The sequence below is a fragment of the Rhipicephalus microplus genome, chromosome X (assembly GCF_043290135.1).
Source record: "Rhipicephalus microplus isolate Deutch F79 chromosome X, USDA_Rmic, whole genome shotgun sequence".
Classification (NCBI taxonomy): Eukaryota; Metazoa; Arthropoda; class Arachnida; order Ixodida; family Ixodidae; genus Rhipicephalus; species Rhipicephalus microplus.
In genome coordinates, this window is record NC_134710.1 from 30,486,350 (window position 1) to 30,507,228 (window position 20,879).

Consider the following 20,879-nt stretch of genomic DNA (forward strand, 5'->3'; position numbering starts at 1 on the left):
AAAGTGCGGACAGTACTACTATGACTAAGAAAGCACAACACAAACCACGTATGAAAATTATCATTATTATTGATATCATTATTATTTTATTTTACCCTCAGGCCTTTACAACATTGCAGATGGAAAGCGCAAGCAGCAAAACACCTAAAAAAATAGCCAAAGCACAGAAAGTGCGAAAAATTCAATAATAAGAAAAACGAGTCAAGAATGTGTCATGAAATGCAAGTCATGAAAACAATGTGGTACTATCGCATGAGCAACGTTCAATGCATTTACATGGAAGATGTTAAGGCCTGGCGGTCTTTTTTCATCTCATTTAATTATTGTCCATTTTTTCTCATAAATACTACATTACAGATAGAGCTACAAATAATGACCCGATGAACACCCTTGGATTGGTTGACTGTTGGTTTAGTTAGGTCGTGTTAAACTGAGAAACTGTCCCTTATCCCTCTTTCGTTCTGTTGCGAAAAGGTACGCTACAAGGAAAAAAATGTTTTCTTACTCTTTCTTTTGTGACTTTGTGCTCGTTTATGGCTCGCTTTAAAGAGAACTCTGTTACAAAATAATTCTACTCTCGTCGGAGAGTATTGGGACCTGAAAGAGAGTTAGCGTGTCTCTTTACAGGGAGTCACATACGTGGCAAGCCAGAACAACCCTGAGGGGCTTTTACCTTGTACGTATACACTTTAACGTTACCGTGTTACCGCGATACCGGATTGCGTTTACCATATTGCGGAAATGCATGTTTTAGAAAAGTTTTAGTTCCCCATTTGTAAAACTTTACGTACAGAGGGTAAATGTATACCTTTACGTTCGCGCAAAGGTCACTAAAAGATGAAGTTAAGTTCATTCAAACTATATTTAATTTAGATCATATATGAACATCGTTCCATCAAGATCACATAAAAGAGGTTTTTAGTGCGTGCAGTAACCCGGTACACGCAGAAGGATGCAAAAATACCGGGCATGATACCGCGTTACCGAACGATGGCGTCGACATCTTGTGACGCTTTGTGTAACCTTAATAATGGACACATTAGTTGAAACCTAGTGTTTATGAGGGACAATATCAAAAAAAAAGCAACTCATTCGTAACTAAGCCGCTTAAAGGTACTTACAAGTGAAGTAAGTATCTAACAAACGTAAAACAAGAAACGACAACATAGACATAGAGTAAAAAGGAGAGAGAGTAAACAGTGCTCTTTACTCTCTGTCCGTGTCGTCTCTACTAGTTTCACGCGCCCTTAAATATGTTGAAATGAACCAACTAACCCAGTCAACAGCCATCCGTAATTGATACAATGCTTGCGCATGACCCCTCAAACGTTTAACTAGACGTTTGCAGTGCAGAAAAAAAAACATTCTGGTAACCAGCTTACAGGGAACGCTCACAAAAAGGTAATAGTAAAAATGAAGAAAAGAGTGCAACATAGTTAAAGTAGTTCAAAACTTTTTTGCTTAGCTTCAGTGCGTAGCAAACAATGTACAAATGGGATAGCGAGTAACATGAGCGTGCTACTAAAGCTATGCAAGTTCGATTCAACGAAAGTACACACACACATAAAGGGGAGACGCGGATAGCTGCGAGACGCTATAGCGCCAACTAGGCGCCACTGCGAGAGTTCTTTACAGTCCAGTCCTGGCTTTCGTGGCACTTTCGGGCAAGTATAGTTACCCGTATAATCGAGGCTTTCTAAAGCAGTCTGATGACAGCGCCATAGACAGCCCACGCGTTCATGTGCTTCCCTTCCCAAAAGCGTTTTCTGCATGGTTTAAGTCTATTCATTTAATGTTTGCTGTCAAATCTGGTACGCTGTCATATTATGGGGTCAGTGCAAAAAAAAAAAAACGAACGAAGTAAAATACACGGGAATGGGAAAAACGTGGTACACAAAACACTGCATGTCCCCGTCCTCTGCACCCTTCATTTCTTTAACGCGCGCGGATTCGTACTTGTTTTCGCGTTTGTTTGTTTGTTTGTTTGTATGTATGTATGTATGTATGTATGTATGTATGTATGTATGTATGTATGTATGTATGTATGTATGTATGTGTGTATGTATGTATGTATGTATGTATGTATGTATGTATGTATGTATGTATGTATGTATGTATGTATGTATGTATGTATGTATGTATGTATGTATGTATGTATGTATGTATGTATGTATGTAGGAGTGAGTGCATGTTTGTACGTGTGTGTCGTGTTTCTACGTTTTGTCCCGTTGTCCGTCTCCTTTTGGTAACAAGTCCCTAGTTTTCTCATAACATCGTGCATCGATTGCAATACTGTGACGCCACATGTATTCGTGCAAGTCTGTGGTTGCCCGTACCACTATAATCTGCTTAGCCGTTCGTTGGTAACGGGGCCCCGACGAAGTGCATTTCGAGCCCATGGACGCTAGAAGCACTGGTGACAACGCTGTAATACGTGATGACCATGGTGACCGTTTATAATTTAAAGTGATGCTTGGCCAGCCAGGTTGATGCTCTTCGATGACGACGCCGTAGTGCACGAGTAGGTTTCTGTTAAAATATTGGCAAGGCTGTTTATGACAGGAAAAATGACAGACAGAGGAGGGTGCTTTATTGTTCGGAAACTCCAGAGCTCGTGTGGTTTCCTCTAAGAGCCGTCAAGGCCACTATTCTGGTTCAATATTTTTCTCGCTGGGTTCCGTTCTTTTCCTAATGTCTACTTTCTCAATCCGCCAGTTTCAGTGATAACGATAAGGCAGAGTGACAACGTGAGCTGCGCATTACGTTCTAAGAGGGCGGGGATGTTAATGCACTATAATTAAAATCGATAACAAAGTTTTGTGCACCCAAACAACGTTCTGATATGAGAAACGCCGTGGCGCAAAACTCCAGATTCATTTCAACCACCTACAACTCATTTAACTAACGTGCATAAAAATAGATTGATGATTGATATTTAGGGTTTAACGGCTGCATTTCCACCTGTATCGGAAATGCAGCCGCCGCAGCCGGGATTCGATCCCGCGACCTGCGGGTCAGCAGCCCAGTACCTTAGCCACTAGACCACCGCGGCGGGGCGTGCATAAAAATAAATCTAAGTATGCGAGATTTTTTTGCGTTTAGTGCCAATCAAAATACTGTCACCGAGGTCGAACGCACAACCTCGTCCTTAGCATGCAGAGCAATGTGGTTCAGCCACTTTTCTACCACATTGAAGCATCGTCATTATTCTAGCCTTGAATTTTTTGTTCGGCTAAGAGCTTGGCGCGACATTTCTGCGAAGGGAAGCGTTATTGTGCTACAGAAAGGGGGCGTGTAGAAGAAAGACGCTGACTTTCGAATGGCTATTGTAGAAGCACAAAAAAGGATTGGGCGTAAACACGAATCATACATTCACAGCGCCTGACAGACTTTCAGCGCCGTAAAGTGACAAGAAAACGAAGAAGATATCAGCAGGAAAGAAAACACGTGCAACGCCATTGTTCAAGGCTTTAGGGACCTCATATTTTATTTAGTTGTGGGGAAGCATATATGCAGGGCAAACAGGCTGCTGTCTGAATGACAGACTAACCCCCGTATTCTAGAACGTTCCTTCACTCAACGCTTCACCTTAACTTGAGAAAGCCGATGGAAGCGCCCTCTCTAGGCATGCCAAGTCGGTGCATATCAGCGATAATATGGCGTGATTCTCGAGCAGCGCAGCGTCATTTTCAGCCGAGCAGTGGCGCAGTGCTCAACTTTGTCAAGTGAAGGGTGAAAGTTGAGTCGAGGAGCGTTTGCGAATACGGGGATAAGAGAGCTTTTGACGTGTCTGAAAGCGCTGAGCACCGAGTGCGTGCACCTTGCGGTGCACCGCAGTGAGCCCGGCTATAGTATACTGTGCATATTTAGAAGACGCTGACCCGCTATAGGCAGAGTTCACACGGACTGGAACGGGAAACGCCTGGTATTTGCCAGAGTGGCTCACTTGCACAACACTGTGACGGTGTACTGTCAATGCGTTCTCCGGCGCATAGAAGACCTCCTGCACGTGTACTGCAAGACATCCGTTGCCTCTGTTCTTTTTCCGCCTTTTTTTTTTGCATTTAGTGCCATCTACTGTCATATTTAGGTGTGATAAAAAATTGTTACAGGTAAAACAACCTTTCATTTAAATCCAACATAAGTAAGGGGGAATTTCTTTCTGTAGATTTTGCAGCCATGTAATATTCTTCAAATTTTATTTCTTTACTTATTTATATAAACCATTAATATTTGTTTGTTTAGTTCTTTTGTTTTTCTTGCTCTTTATTTCTGCGTCAAGACAGACCGATTACATAATGTCGGTGCGTTGAAGAGGCTCAGAAAGATGTTATTCGAATGGTTGTCCTATCTGTCTAACTACTTGCCGAACGTAGCCCCGACTTTGCACGTGTTTTTTTTTTCTCCAATTATGGGCATTTCATAAAACAAGCGAACGGGTGTCATCGCACGCACAAGGAAAAGCCCTTGCGAACATTCTGCTTCCATAAAATGCAGTTAGAGGCGAGCCTTTTTGTTGTACCCGTTCCTCTCTGTCGAGTTGGGGCGCTGCAATTGAAGAAAATACAGCCCGATTGCCCTGCTCAGAGCAAGGACACACACGCTTTCGTGGCAAGTGTCGTGTTGGACTTGAAAGACTCCTGTTGGTCTTGTTTTCGATTCAGTTACTATTCCTATACGATAAGCATTGGTTTAGTGATTGCCTGGGGACTTTCAACTGCATTTGGCCAAATTATCGAATCTATGACTCTAAACCTTGTGAGCAATGTAGCTGCGAACGAGGCTGCAGTGATTGATTGATATGAGGGGCTCAACGCCCCACAACCACCATATGATTATGAGAGACGCCGTAGTGGAGGGCTCCGGAAATTTCGACCACCTGGAATTCTTTAACGTGCACCCAAATCTGAGCACATGGGCCTACAATATGTCCGCCTCCATCGGAAATGCAGCTGCCGCAGCCGGGATGTGAACCCACTACTACCTGCGGGTCAGCAGCCGAGTACCTTAGCCACTAAACCACTGCGGAATGCGAAATATACAGCCTCATTAACTGTTTCACATATTCCCATATACCAGTAAAATTTTTTTCAGCATGATAAAAGGTGGTCGGAAGTTGACCGTATACGCATTATTAGTAATATATATATATATATATATATATATATATATATATATATATATATATATATATATATATATATATATATATATATATATATATATATATATATATATATATATATATATATATATATATATATATATATATATATATATATATATATATTAAGTCCTCCCAAATAATGTGTATCCGGTCAATTTGCGACCACCTTTATCATGCTGAAAAAATTTTTACAAGTATATGGGAATATGGGAAGCAATTATTGAGGCGGTATATTTCGCAAAACAAATTGTGTTGCCTAGAGGGCACTTAAAACTTTGGGCACCCAAGTGAAACTGTCACGATATATACTTTATATTATATTACTGATTAGAATAAATAATAAGAAACATTTTTCATTATTTTCAAGGGGTTGTTCTTTCATGACTATACTATCTTATTGTTTGATGTTTTATTTTCTTTATTTTTCACTTTGATGAAAAATTGCAAGAGGCTGCATGTCGACCAATTTTTACAAAAAGCAAAAATTTTTTCACCAATAACATCTTTATATTTTATGCTTTCTATATTTCTATATTAAATTATTAGACTACTTCCGGGGCAAATGAGGCAAAAAATTGCCAAAGTAGTGTGGCAAAGTTGAGAAAAGGAGCATTTCGACTCATATTGCGGCTTAATTTTCTAAATGTAGTGGTTCAAGTAAAAGTGTGGCTTTTATATTTTCGCATAGTATAGCTTGTAAGTGAAATAAGCACAAAGCTTCAAAAGGGTAGTTCTTGTCTTAAGGGACAAAAAAGTTTTCCAACTGAACAACCACAAGGTAGTAGGAGACCTGCCTTTGCCTCACCTTCACTGCATAGCACGTCAGCGGGAGGTTCAAGCGGGCGCTTTTCCGCAGCGAATAATGTATTTCATACAACTGCTTGTTACGGTTTTAAGTAATACTGCTGTATGCAATGAAACAGTATCTTTCCTTTTGGACCATCAAAGGGAAGCTGAGACAAAGGCAGGCTACCTGCTACCTTGGTGTTGTTCAGTTGGGATTTTTCTTTCTGCCTTGACATAAACTCTACTATTCTAAATTATATTGGTGTCTAAAAAATGTGTGCTTTTTATAGACAAATTTTAAACATGCAGCGTACTGCAATTTCCTGCCAAAGCGAAAAAGAAAGTAAATAAAATAAATAGTAATAAATAATAAAAAAGTAAATAATAAAAATCTGTAAATTATCATAGTCGTGAAAAAGTAGGTTCTTGAGAACAATGAAAAAAGTTATTTCGCATTAATTACTCAAAGCAATAATAATTTAAAAATTGTCTATCTAGCCTGGCACAGGTCGACTTGGGTGTCCAAAGTTTGAAGCGCCTTCTATGCAACACAACTTTTGCAAAATATAACGCTGAGTATACTTCTCACTTTCACGCTTTCAGCATGATCAGTGGGGTGGTCGTAAACTGACTGGGCACACTTGATACGAAATGGACCATATATATATATATATATATATATATATATATATATATATATATATATATATATATATATATATATATATATATATATATATATATATATATATATAAAGGAGAGAGAGAGAGAGAGAATGGGCGAGCCCTTTTTATTTTTCCTTCTTTTTCAAACGTGAATAACGCTGGATACATACTGTTCAGCACACATCTTATCATTCGTCACTAGCGCTTTCAGCCTTGCCTGAATTAACGTTTAGCCTCGCGTCACTTGACAGGTATTTTAAAGCAGTGTCGTTCATATATCATTTCAATTTTTATTCATCAGAGGCATGAATTGCTCAGCCCCCGCAACTCTTCTGGAATGTTCTAGATAAGTACGTTATATAATTGCCTCTTCCAAAAAAATGATCGAACTGGTTTGCGAGCACTCATTACTCGTATTCGGAGGCACTACATCAAACGGCGCCAAGAAGAGCACAGATTATGTTGGATATTGGTGTTAAAGAGCATTGACACTTTGGTCCAAAAGCTGATTCCAGGCTAACTGACTCATGAGTCAATTCACTCGTACTCACTCAGTAGTGAGTCTGAGTCGAGCAGTGAGTCTGAGTCTGAGTGAGTTTTAGTTACTATCAGTTTGGTGAGGTTGAGTCCCAGTGAGCTCGTTTGAAGAAAAGTTTCATGAGTGTGAGTCCGAATGAGTCTGGCTTGGGAAATTATTGGTGAGTGTAAGTCGGAGAGAGTGCAAAGCTCAAAATGTATTTCAGGAGTGAGTCTAATCAACTGAGCTCTACAGATTTTGCAGACTTGGATATATAAAAGCGTTGCAGGCCTTCGAGAAAACCGCAACAACTTTTTTCAGCTATGACGCATCTTACAACTCATACTACATATCGTTTAAGATGAAAAAAAAATTCTTCTCAGATTACATGCCTGTCATAGTTTTCGGTCCTGTTATATATGAGCCTCTGGGCAAACCATATTTCGCACCTATGCACATTTCATTCAGAAGACGCTGTAGCCTGCAATCGAATCTTTCGTTAGACTATCCAGATTTGTCGGCGCAAACTTCAGCTACACATCTTTAGTTTGCCGTTCCCTTAGTACGAGGGACATGGTATTCCGTATGGTTCCTTACTCTGATAGGCTCCTAGCACCTCAGATATGACTATTGGTGTAGCGGTGCGAGTGAAGGTCATGGATGTGTTTCAATTTAATTGAAATATTTCAATTTGAAATAGCTATGAGTGTAGACGATATAAAGCGATGGGCCATGTAACAGAGCGCCAGATATGCCTTTTTTTTGCTAGCATAGAGGTATAAAAGTTACTTTTTCTCTATACAAGACCCGTCACAATGGTCCAGTGGTTGTGACACTCGACCACCTACCCGAAGATCGCGGAATTGAATGTCGGTCGCGGCGACTGCATTTCAGTGCTATAGACTCCCGTTTGCAAATGCTATAGACTCCCGTTTGCATTGATTTAGGTGCAATTAAAGCAACCGCTGGTGGTATAAATTTTCGGAGCCCTGCACTACGGCTTCTTTCATATCATATCATGGTTTTGGCATGTAATCTTCAACAATTAACACATATAGGCTAAGTACAAATGCCGCAATTTAACGGTGGTGCCTGAAACACTTAAGCTTCATGCAGAATTGGAGGTCAGGACGTGACGGGTAATGCTGTCGAATTTCTTTGGGAAATAAATGGCTACTAATTCGATGAATTAACGTGCCGTCTATCACTTCTCTCTCCACGCATGCAGGAACTAGTGTCAGTGATGACGGTTAGAAGACGCACTTCTAGGACGCTGTGCGCAAGGACTTGCGCCGTGCTCCATCTGGGCTGCTGAGAGAGAATTCGAGCAGCTGACCGAAGAATCCCGAAGGGTAGCGAATCGCCGCCCGCACGGTACTGGCGAACACACCACCCTGGCCGGCGTCTACGCCGGCGGGCTCCGACTGCAGAGGGGCGGCGCTAGAGTCGTGGTGTGCTGCACTCTCTTCCCAAGGTGGTTGGTGAGTACGAAACCTACTGCGGAGATTATCCGTACAAGTCGATTATGACGTACGAACTTGAAGGGCGGCATCCATCACTGCACTAGTTTTAAACTCGGCATTCTTTAAATTTGCGAACCGTTGCGCTTTCTTCATGCAAAATGTTGGCTTAAATAATCGCCCAGTATGAAACGAGAACTGTGTGAACCGTGTGGCTTGTCAGTGTACTACGTGTCTGATAACCAACCTACTGAGGGTTGCGTACTTGTGTACTGCTGACTGGGTTAGTTGGTGCATGATAAGAAGATATTGCTTTAACGCAGCTCAGTTTGAGTGTGAAGAAAAGATGCTATGCATGTCAAGAAGGAGAAAAAATAGACGACAGTGTGAGCGCTAACTTCCAACTCTTGTTTATTGCGTACCCTTACAACGCATTATATAGCTCATTCCACGTGACGCTGCACACATGACAAAACCGTACGCGTGTGGCCCACGCTACCAGGGAAACCTTTCGCTTCATCTCTCAGTCCACATGAAATGGCCACATGAAGTTGGCATTCTATACCGATTTGTCAAGCTGGTGATCTGCCCACTCTGCAATGGCGGTTATCGGACAGAATCTCCGAGCTATTTCCACCAGCCATAGGCAACGTTATCCTTCAGCTCGTAATGTACCTTGCAGCTCATTCCCGGCGCATTCAAAAGTGGGCGGCTTATTGATTTGGCGCCAGTATTTGGCACATGAGTCTAAGCGCTAATTAGTGAGTAAAGTGCACGCGTACCAACAGCACCAGCGCGTGTTTACTCATTTCCGCGCTGCTTTTCTGTCTCCAATCGATGCACGATTGCCAGTCGTTCCTCTATTCACTTTTCTTACACAATTTGGGTCGACTAGCAGTTGCGGAAACGTGCCCCCCCCCCCCCCCCCCTGCGGAAAAGCTGACAAATGATCGACACTTGAGCGTGAATTTACAGTGTTTTTCACTCAAGCAAGCGTCGCGAAACAAGGGGCTGACATTCAGACAGGCAGACAGAAACTATTTCGCGTCTAATGAGCTGCCGTAAATCTCTGTTCCACCCTCTTACCTCGTGGCTCTTCAACTGGTTCTGGTTGTATACATCGCGCACAACACGGCTGCAGCACATACGTTAAGGGCGTGACAGCGGATTTTCCGGCACGGCAGACCCTCAGCCATTGCGCCAGGGTTTTTTTTTTTTTTTTTGTTCTTTCAACAGTCAGAATACTTATAGCGCGTCGGTAACAGTGCTGGGGTATATGCCGGATGGAAACGTAAACTCAACTCCCACGACTAGCACTCGCTTTTTGTACGCAGTTACGAAAAAAAGTAGTAAGCTTAAGAAACGTACGAATGAATCCACTTTAGAAATATGTAGTATGGTGCCTTAATTTATTATGGTAAAAGTTGGGCGAGTAAATGTGTAATTGCAAAATAGCACGCAATAAAATTCGGCAGATTCCACGTACCTGGGAATCAATGTTATGCGATGCATGCGGATAGAAGGTGACTTTGTTACAAGTTTTTCGTTGAGCGAAAGGTTACGGTGTGACGCTAAATATATGTACAAATGAGTGCACAGGCATATTTTGAACAACCTCATACGTTTGATTTAACCCGTTGTTTAGAGTTAAGTAATGATGCCAACAACAACATGGGTATTCGCGTATTCGCGGCAGCAGAAGCGGTATGCTCATATGCGTAGCGCTTGTGCTCGCGACGGCTCCTACATTAATCAACTTCAGTTCAATAGATGGCGCTTAACCCCGATTGGCGTAAACCTGACGTGAAGTCTCTATCATGGGAGTACATTTGTAATGTTTATAAAACTAGATAGCCAGAACCACAATTCACGTTTCACGAGCAAGCAATCCCGGAACCTGGCGTTGCTTTATCATGGAATACTTGCTTTCGACGCAAAAGGCAGGTTCAATTTCTGCTGGGAGCCTAACGTTTATTCTTCCCATTCAGCGGGTCACCGCGGCCGATGTCACCTTTTTTGTTAACGAAAGTGTTAAAATTATGAGTCTGTTATTGCCATTCCGGCATAGATATACTGTCAATCACCTGGGGCACATACCCGCATACCTGTGGCGCATACCCACCCGAGGTATAAAGCTATGGGCCACCCGTTTTTGGTGGAAAGAGCTTCACGACGTACGCGACGGTATTGTCACATTGTTCATGTCATAACCACCGAGTCATATTCGTCAAACCATCTTGCCCTCTCACATAGATAGATAGATAGATAGATAGATAGATAGATAGATAGATAGATAGATAGATAGATAGATAGATAGATAGATAGATAGATAGATAGATAGATAGATAGATAGATAGATAGATAGATAGATAGATAGATAGATAGATAGATAGATAGATAGATAGATAGATAGATAGATAGATAGATAGATAGATAGATAGATAGATAGATAGATAGATAGATAGATAGATAGATAGATGAAAAGTACCTGCAGTACGCAAAGAAATTCTTTGCATTGGGAACTTGTGGTAACGTACGCGCATGGCGCACTAATTAAGCATTATTACTGCTATCTCTAGCCGGTGGTATTGCGAGTGGATGTTGTGTTGCAGTCCAATTTCCAGAAGGACTTCAATGTTTTCCAGAACAATTCACTAAGACGACAGGAAAAAATATTGGCCCCGTATCTGCATTTATTCTGCTAATGTCGTCGAAAGACGATAGTCTTGCGTGTGGAGAGAGTGAACAAAACATTTATTTGATGTTCTGCTCAAGAAAATCGGTGAATGGTATTCTCTAGGCGCTGCGTTAGAGTGCCTCGAGTGTGCAGCGTAGGCGAACGAGCGCATCAAGTCACGTCACACGTGAGACATGAGCGCCACCTGGCAGTTCTTTTCAAAAGCAAAGCGCGTGGCTCTGAGACGTGTGTGCGCGCCCGTCTCAGAGGTGATAAGGTGTTAGAACGAAAGGCGACGGGTAGGTGCTTCCACCGTCTCGTTTTAGCAAAGCGTTGGAAACACTCACCTTTCCGTGCAAGCCTTGCATGATCAGCGCAGCGTGATAAGCGCTACGGTCCTTAGAATTACTTATGTATGCCTTTTCTAATGAGAGGCGAACATGCAGAATATGTACGTGTTCTTATGGTGCACCAGACGTGAGCAATAACTGCTTTTTAATCGACAATCGCACAAGTATGAACGTTGAATCGCGAGCAACATAGGTGGGCGCTGCGGATGGGATCGGCCGTTTCGAATACCCGGTGCTGTCAAGAGTTGACAAACAAATTCACAGACAGACAGACAGACCAAAATTTTTGCGTCGAAAGTCCCCAAGAAAGACTATCGTCTTTAATACACTCGCAGCGCTTGCTTCCTCGCTTTCGGAGAGTCCTTGGCAGCTCCCACCCTAGACACTGGTAACGACAGTGCCGCGTTTCAAGAGCAAGGGAAACAACCCCCCTGTACCAGCTGGACCGGACATAATTTGCTATTATTAGTTTTAACCGCCCTTACATTTACACTCATGGCTCCGTTACAGGTATACATAGAGCTGTAAGTCTGTGGCCACGGTATCCAGAGGTCCGTGCCGCCAAAGCTTTGGCTGAGCACCACAGCGGGGGAATCCCGCCGTTAGTGCCGCCGAAGCAGAAAATCATTGCCGCCGCAGAGACATACAACTCGTGTCTCTCCCGAATTCTTACCTTAAAGGATCTCAATATTCGAAAAACCTAAACAGCGGCGCTAAAGTTTACTCACCATCCTGTCAGCTATCAGCCCCGAGAACGAACACTGGCGGCGCGGCAGTCGGGGCGAAGTGACGTCACGGCAAGGTCTCGCTTGCTCCGCGGCGTATTGCCTTTTTCCGCGCCCGCTGTGTGCCGCGATGCGGTGGTCATAACTCCTCATTGTGGCGATGCAAGTTTACCTAGGTGGAAAGCGGCTGTTTACACTGCTAAAGTTAAGTGAGCTGCAGAAATTCCCACTAATCCATTGCGAAAATCCCCGTCTGAACAGGAGGTCACTTTGAAAATAGCGGCGCATCGCGCCAAGGCATCCGTTGTTCTAACCGCTTACGCGAAGAAATCGGTGCTAAAAAGCTTCACGCTGATGATTCTGTTTTCATTACAACTTGGCGTATATACACTCCGGGGTTCGAATATGTGTCCCGACGAATTACACATAAAATAAATTTTGTCAGATTCACTACACTGTCAGCGTCGTAGATTCTCAAGGCCGAGAATGAGCGTCGGCCACGGTCAACGCACTCAATTCAGACGCCGCAGAACAATCGGCAATCGCTTTGGCAACCACAACATGTACAGTCGCCGTGGTGGTTTTCACCGACTCACAAGCCGCCTGCAGGAATTTCGCTAAGGGCCGTATCTCAGCCAATTCCATCAATATTCTCAATCGACGAAGCACTCCACTCCCCTTCACTTGTGTATTAAGGGTGCCAGGACACGAGGGTCTGCAGGGAAATGAAGCGGCCCACGCCGCTGCCCGCGAGCATGTCAGCCGGGCTGTCCCCTGCCCACAGGACATTCGACCCATCGTTGAAGAGACGGAAGTTGTTCAATACACCTACTCATCGTTACTCCGGGATTACAGGCTGGAGCGACGAGTATACCCTCCACCACACCCAAAACTGACAAAAGAGGAAAGCGTGATACTGAGACGCCTGCAAAGTAACACATACACACATGGGGCCCTAATACACCGTCTCTACCCAACGAGATATAGCCCTATGTGCCCGCTTTGCAACGTACCAGACACCATGGCGCACTTGCTTCTTGCATACCAGTGTATTGCCAGACGTAACCTGCAACAACACATGACTGATAATGAAGCGGGACGGACGAACGAAGACCTAACCGGAACGTGGGAGGCGAAGCTCGCCCTCGAGGACCTGGAAGGCCAACAACAACTAGTCGCCAGAGCAAAGAGGGCAGTAGAAGTCAGAGGGTTCCTAGACCCTCTGTCACCCTCCCACCTCAAGGTGACACCTAACATTGCTCGGGGCACTGTTTCAAAAATAAACGTTCACTTCTCCCTCTCTCACTAAAAATATCGCGGTTTTCATGCAAATTATTCAGATGATATAATAAAGTTGAGCTTTTAACTAAAGATAGCCGTTAGATTAATTTACCTTAAAATATTTTAATGAATGCATAATCTTGAACAAAATTTTATGACCACACAGAAAACGTTCCAGGAAATGCTGAGCTGTTAGTGTACTCGAATTCCATTATTATTTATTCTAAACAACTAGTCACCAGGAATTATGGGGCGATATATTCCGATTTCCGTGAACTGCTGTTCCGATCAAACGCCACGTCAAAAGCGGTAGCTGTTTAATTCACGTGGGAGCACTATCGATAACAATCGTTTGCAAAGCAAACAATTGTTAACCTATCACCTATCTTACACCTATCTTTCGTGAAACAAAAATTATATCGACACACACACAGATCAAACCACACGAGAAATAATTGAAGCATATATTATCAAAAAAGAAGCGAACAATGCAGTAGCATGCCTTTTATAGCCCTACATAATAGCGAGCTTAGGTTCCTAGATAGCACAATATCTTAACTTTATGCTGTTAGAGAGTACACATGGGATGTATCAAGTTTTTTTTTTCATTATTTAAAATGTCAGCTGATCTGCTTTTTCTTGCCATGGTGTGGTCACATGGTTGTGAAGGTCGAAGTGTTTTTTTTTTTCAATGCGAAGCATCATTTTTTAGCGAACTTCGGTGAGTTTAAGCGTGTCTATCTATCTATCTATCTATCTATCTATCTATCTATCTATCTATCTATCTATCTATCTATCTATCTATCTATCTATCTATCTATCTATCTATGACTTTTATCTCTCCTGGCCGTTTCTACAGTGGTATCGATAACGAAATTGGTATTGCATAACATGACATTATGAAGAGCATAACAGACTAGTCATGACATGTAAATCATGGCATGTATGACATGAATGTTATGATTTACATTTCATGGTTTTGCTCCTTTTTCGGTAGTTTCGTACACATGCCATATTGCAAAGCTGGCATTGTATGACATGACTGCATTGTGAACATAAGTGACGGACTCTAACGTGTAAATCATGACATGCGTGTCATGTAAGAACATGTCTACATTCCACGCTCATGGTGCACTCGCGGCTGTTTCGCTACCTCCACATGCACCAAATCTGGTATCGTGTGACGTGAATAGACCATGAAGGTAAATTATTTGTCCAAACATGTTAACCATGGCATGGAAGTCATGTACGGCATAATTTACGTTCACTTCGTAACGTAGTGTTCATTTCAAAGTGACATATCAACGTTTTTCATTCATGCTTCGCATATAATTGATTCCCACTGTACGTGGAATCTGCCGATTTTTTCGTTCATGTTTTTCTAATAAAATTTAGTTGCGAGTCAGCACTACGGTTTGTCTCTTCCCTTGTGTCCGCGTAGTCGTGCGCTGTGTTAACATATGTTCAAGAATAAACTAGAGCTCATCAAATATGATTACTGCACTTTTAATCTATGGGCCTATTTTCCGTGGAATATGCTTGTTTCTTTGTTTCCATCGCTTTTTTTTTCGTGTCACTTTTTCGTTTTTGTGTGAATGACAGTCATGAGGGCAGTTGTTCGCAACGTCCCAAGTACATGACGATAGTTTAGCGCGAGAACAAAACGACGACACAGAGACAAAAAGGACACAAAAGACAAGTCCTTCTAGTCTCTGTGTCGTCGTTTTGTTCTCGCGCTGTAACTATCGTCATGCCATACCAACTAGCCCAAGCTGCCACACTTCTAAGTCCCAAGTACAATTGTATATTCATAAGTTTGAAGCTTATGTCACTGCAACTTTTTCTCATCACAAATTCAATTGCCTTTCAGTGTTAAGGTTGCCAATTGTTCGAAATAGCTCGACATTATTTGAGGAATTGTCCAACGGCAGTTCTGTAAGTCTTGTTGATTTTTCGCGGTGAGTATAGTTAGTGTACAAAAAGAGGCAGATAATTTTTACTCGGGTTACAAGGCTTCGAAACAAACAAAAAAACATCTGTGTGTATTATCAACAATAATTCTGCGATGCGAGAAACGACGCGTTTAATTTTTTGTTTTAAAGATACTATAGGCGAATTGTGGTGTGGAATAAGGGGCCTTCATTTAAAATCCTAGAGACTATCGTTTCAAGCACGCGGCATTAAAAGGCCTGATCCCGCACTTCTATGGCGCACTCGAGGTCTGAACCAGGGTTTATCTTACCTCGACTGCTGTGGCCGAGGCTTAAACTAAGGAACTATTGAACGAATTAGGGGGGAATATATACGGACATGGGTCGTCGCTACGGATTAAATACTATGTGAATTGATTCCGGCAGTTCTATTATAATATGCACCCCATACTTATTTATTAATAGATTTTTGCTGTCTGGTGTTAATTAGCAAGATGGCCTCCTCGAAGTTTGACCCAAATGCACTTGCCATATCCCGCCTGAAAAGTTGAAAGAGTGCAAGTGAGATATCTCTTGCAGAACTTTTTTTAAAATGAAATTATCCAGCACGTGAAGCGATGACGCGCTTTTCGAGAGAAACGCGCGTGTATAGGCTTCCAAAAATGGGAGAAAATTGATCTCCCCTTTAGAGCACTTAGGTTGCTTTATCGTCGGTCGCTGCCCGTCTATTTGCGCAGATGTCTTCAGCACAGTAACCTGACTGACGTTTATCGCCCGGGCCCAAGTGGCATGATGCGAATAGCAATAACTCTATCAAATCACTGAAAACCTTGCCTCGTGAAGCCTTTCCGAGGTATAGACTCGATGCAGTGTGCTAAATCTGGGAATATATTCATGAACAGTAACGATTGCACGCTTCCTCACACCTTTTAATACAGGTTCACGGACGTGTCCTCTCTTCATTCATCATCTGCGTGTCCTCTTTACAAGCCAGCTGATTCTCCCATCTGTTCCGGGGTGTCGGCGTCACTGGCGGTCACCCAGGGAACTTGTGCCGAACCCGGCGAAGACAACCATCCGGGTCTTGGCGAAATTGCATACCCGTCGGCGCATGGTTTCCAGCGGGTGTCGTCGTGTCGCCTGCAGCCGTCTCCGACTCGAGAACCGATCGTCGCGGCCTTGAAGTGCGATGACGGCGAAGAATTCGAAAGCTGCTGCTCAGAGGGCCAAGACAGCTCGGCAACCTTCCTCCAGTCCGCTATGTCGGCGGCGACCGCACCTCGTTTCGGTGATACTGACTGTCTGGACCCTGTCAACGGTCGCCATATTGACGGCGGGCTTGAGCCCATCGGCGAAGCGCCTCCTGCTGCCACAAAAGCGTCCTATCGGGCGATGGTGCCGTCCGGAAAGCCGTCGAAGGTTGTCGCCACTCAAGAGTGCCATGAACCTAATTCCGTAGCATACCTGCATACGTCAGAATCATTGCATCAGATTAAAAAAGGCCAACGTTTTCTTTCTAAAGAAGATGCTCAACATACTAAAGCTCTGCTGGAAAGTGCGGGGCATGAGGTTGATCTCGGTACAGACGAGGACTTCACGAGGTGGGTATACCACAGGTGATTGTAACAGAGTGTATACGTTAAGTCCCTAGTGTATTTCCTTGACCACAAGCAATGAGCAATGATTTCCTTGACCACAAGCAATGAGATTTCTTCAAAAATAGAGGCTGCATAAAGTCTTATAGTGCCACACTGATTCAGTGCCCAATCCAGCAGTTTTGTAATCACCTCATCTGAGTAAAAGCTGTTAAATACTGACCATTTCACTAAGGTCCGATCATTTATCCCACGCTGTGCCCTTCCACACTAGTAAAGTTTTGCCTTGTTGTATTTTTTCTTCAAAGTGAAAAAAAGAAAAGAAAACATTTACTGAAAAATTTTGTACTGACAAATCAGAAATCAACAAATTATATTTTGATGTCTTACGATTATGGTGTCATTATGGGACCCGCCCGTGGCGGCAGACTCCGTATTAATTTGCGCCTCCTGGGCTCTTTAACACCCACCTAAACCTAGGTACAGAAGCATTTATAGCATTTCGCTCCTATTTAAATTCAGCAGGTGTCACTGTAAGTCGCACCCATGACCTCGTGCTTAGAAACACAATGTCGGGACCGCTAAGCCTACACGGCGCGGGCTGATAACAACTGAGTTGCATTTAGCGAATGTGTAATCATGCGATGCAAGCGCTGAGATTTTACTCGATGTTACAATTGAAATATTAGACGTGTAGCGTATGGCCTTGTTTTACTGATCGGTTTTTTTTTATGTGAGATAATATTTTTTCAGGCAATGCAACACGATACTTCGCCAACCCTCTGTAGTCAACATGCACCATAGGACGAAATAACGCAAGCTTTATTGTCTCTCATATATTCCTTATGATCGCTTTTTTGTATTCTAATCTAGTTCATTTAGCCTTCTTTTGTTCTTGTTTCTTAAATGCGATGCAGCTAATCACGGAGTCCAATCCGTTGTGTGGCGTGACCATTCTAACTTCGCATGCATGTTCCCTATCCTTCTCTCTCTTCTCCTACGCTCCCTCTCTCTCCCTTCCCGCGGCGTGCATAACCCTACAGCACATGTGCGTCCCCTCCCTCCTTCATCTCCTCTCATATGCTCCCTCCCACTCTGGCCTGTAAAAACGCACGCCCGAACACGTTAGCGCGTGCGGGCCTGCGTAGGTAGCTGCGTAACAAGCTGTGGCCTCTCCCCCTTACACTCTCTCAGTAATCACGTGAACGCATGAGGAAATGAGATTCTGCAGACGCGTGACAAACCCACGTGCTCCCTCTCGCGTGGCGTGGCGATGAACCCGCGTGGCATGTTCCAACAAGAGTTCGATAGAGTAACAGCAACAGAAAACACAGTGAATTCATGGTGTGCTCCACTTGCAAGGACGCTTTAACATCGGTCAAGGTGCCCGTCACGAACCCATGGGATGTTTCGCATGCTACCCATGGTTCCCTTTAGTGAGAAATGTTGTAATGCTTTTTTCTCACCACCACTCGATCACAGCGAGGTGATGATTTTTCTGTCTCATTGACCGCGTAACAAGAAACAACAACACCAACCTGCTCGTTGTTTACACCTATAGACAGCGACCACAACCTCCCTTGCAGCGATTCAGGCACTGTTTTAATCAGGCAACGAACACTGAAGTGGGCCTGGCTTCAAGCCGTTTATTCTCGGAGAGCTTTGCGCTCGCAGGTTGGTCTGCAATGGTGCCGAGGCGCTGCCGGCCAAGATCGTGCGCGGCCCAGAAAGCGTCGTCGCAGTCGTCGGTGGCCACGTTCACCTCGCCGTCGTCTTCGTCGGAACGCCCGCCCCACGGGTCACCTGGACCAAAGGCGTGAGTTTATGGGAGAACTTTTTTTTTTCAAAGGCGGAGCATTTCTTAGTCGCACGAGGTCACGCATCCGGCGTCGGTAGCGCCATCAACACTCAAACTGCGCATGCTCGCGGCTCGTGCCAACTGTCGCTCCTCTCCCCCTCTCTCACCTCGCAAGGCTGCCTCGGGCAGTGTCTGCAAGTAAAAAACTGACTGCTGGCGCTAGATGACTGATTGATTGATTTGTGGGGTTTAACGTCCCAAAACCACCATATGATTATGAGAGACACCGTAGTGGAGAGCTCCGGAAATTTCGACCACCTGGGGTTCTTTAACGTGCGCCCAAATCTGAGCACACGGGCCTACAACGTTTCCGCCTCCATCGTAAATGCAGCCGCCGCAGCCGGGAACTCAAACCCGCCACCTGCGGGTCAGCAGCCGAGTACCTTAGCCAGTAGACCACCGCGGCGGGGCCTGCTGGCGCTAGACAACCATTCGCCAGCACCCCGCATATGTAGGCACTGAATCGAGCGTTCGGAATAGGTGACCAGTAAAAGAGCGAGGTATTGCGTGATGCACCGTCTGCAGACGCTTCCGGTTCGAGAAGAGTAGACGACGGCGAAGCGCTCCGCCGCAAGCTTCATATTATTTGGGATTCGCGCACGCCGTCGCCCGTTTATCTTCGTCCTTATAAACCACGGTTGGCTGTTCAGCCGTTGGCTGCTCCAATGTGAGCGTGAGAGGCAAACGCAGGTATTGATTTTCATGGAATGAAAAAGAAAATTTAGTTGGGTCGTGGCTGTCAAAAGAACTACAGCAACAGGTAGCCTTTGGGTACCGAATGTTGAAGCCAGAGTGTGCGAAGAACATTTTATCACAAGTACGTGTATATTCCGCACTAATAAAAAGCTTACGCTTGAATTTGCTGCGAATATTATATCGAGAAATAAACTGTCGTGCAGGGGCGCATAGCAAATATATTACGGGAACGCGCGGGCGAAATCTACCTGCCATACGAGATGAGCGCCGGCCACTGCACCATATATATAAAAAAAACGCCAAAGCTTCACTCAATTAAGAGTAAGTTTACACGAAGCGCTGGACTGGTCCATTGACGTTTATCTGGGTCAAACTGTGCGGCAGGACGGCACACAAAAGAAGTGCGTTAAACAAGCTCAGGGTTTCAATTATCCGGCGCCGTCTATGTCTGACTGCATTGTTAATGTGCCACCGGGCTGCGCAGCTTGACCAAGATCAGCGCTCGAATAAGCATGTGGCTTCCACTAAGAAATGCATCTTATAGCGCGCTGAAGGCTAGAAAAAAAACCAGAAAAATATCGCAACTTGCTCAATAAGTGCTGCGCTTCAAGCCGATAGACTGACATTGACGGCCGAAGCAGCGATCCGGAAAGTTATCTTTTCACCCACTTTTCTTTCTTCACATTTACATTAAAGTTGGCCTAATAACTTTCCCTATATTTTCCTTGGCATTATTATCTGTTAGATCCCATGTTTATTGTGTCTAAACATGAAAAAACGAGCCCTTAGGCATACAGCCCTTATATATATATATATATATATATATATATATATATATATATATATATATATATATATATATATATTAAAAGGAAGTGATCGTTCAAGTTGTTTTTGTTTTGTATATCATACGTCATATATCGGAGCTTAAGTTTAGGAAACATCAGTGGTAATGAACTGTGAAAGCAGTTATTGAAATTTACTGTCATGTGATTATCAACGTTTTTCTCATCTTTTTTTTTTTTTCAATTGACTGTAACCACAGCCGCCACGGTGGTGCAGGGCTGCTGACCCGCAGGTCGCGGGATTGATCGAATCACGCCCGCGACCGTCGTGTTTTGAAGGAGGCTAATTTGTTTGAGGCCGGTGTACTTTAATTTAGGTGCACGT

At 43.7% G+C, this 20,879-nt stretch overlaps 1 protein-coding gene across 2 annotated transcripts in view; it reads left to right on the forward strand.

Moving 5' to 3' along the window:
- Positions 1-16,820: 16,820 nt before the first annotated feature.
- Positions 16,821-20,879, forward strand: part of LOC119175759 (myosin light chain kinase, smooth muscle) — a 126,196-nt gene continuing 122,137 nt past the window's right edge. For both annotated transcript variants that reach the window (XM_075876121.1, XM_037426718.2), the window contains exons 1-2: positions 16,821-17,161; positions 18,830-18,971. In XM_075876121.1, the coding sequence (XP_075732236.1) occupies positions 16,821-17,161; positions 18,830-18,971 (483 nt within the window). The remainder of the gene's footprint in view (positions 17,162-18,829; positions 18,972-20,879) is intronic.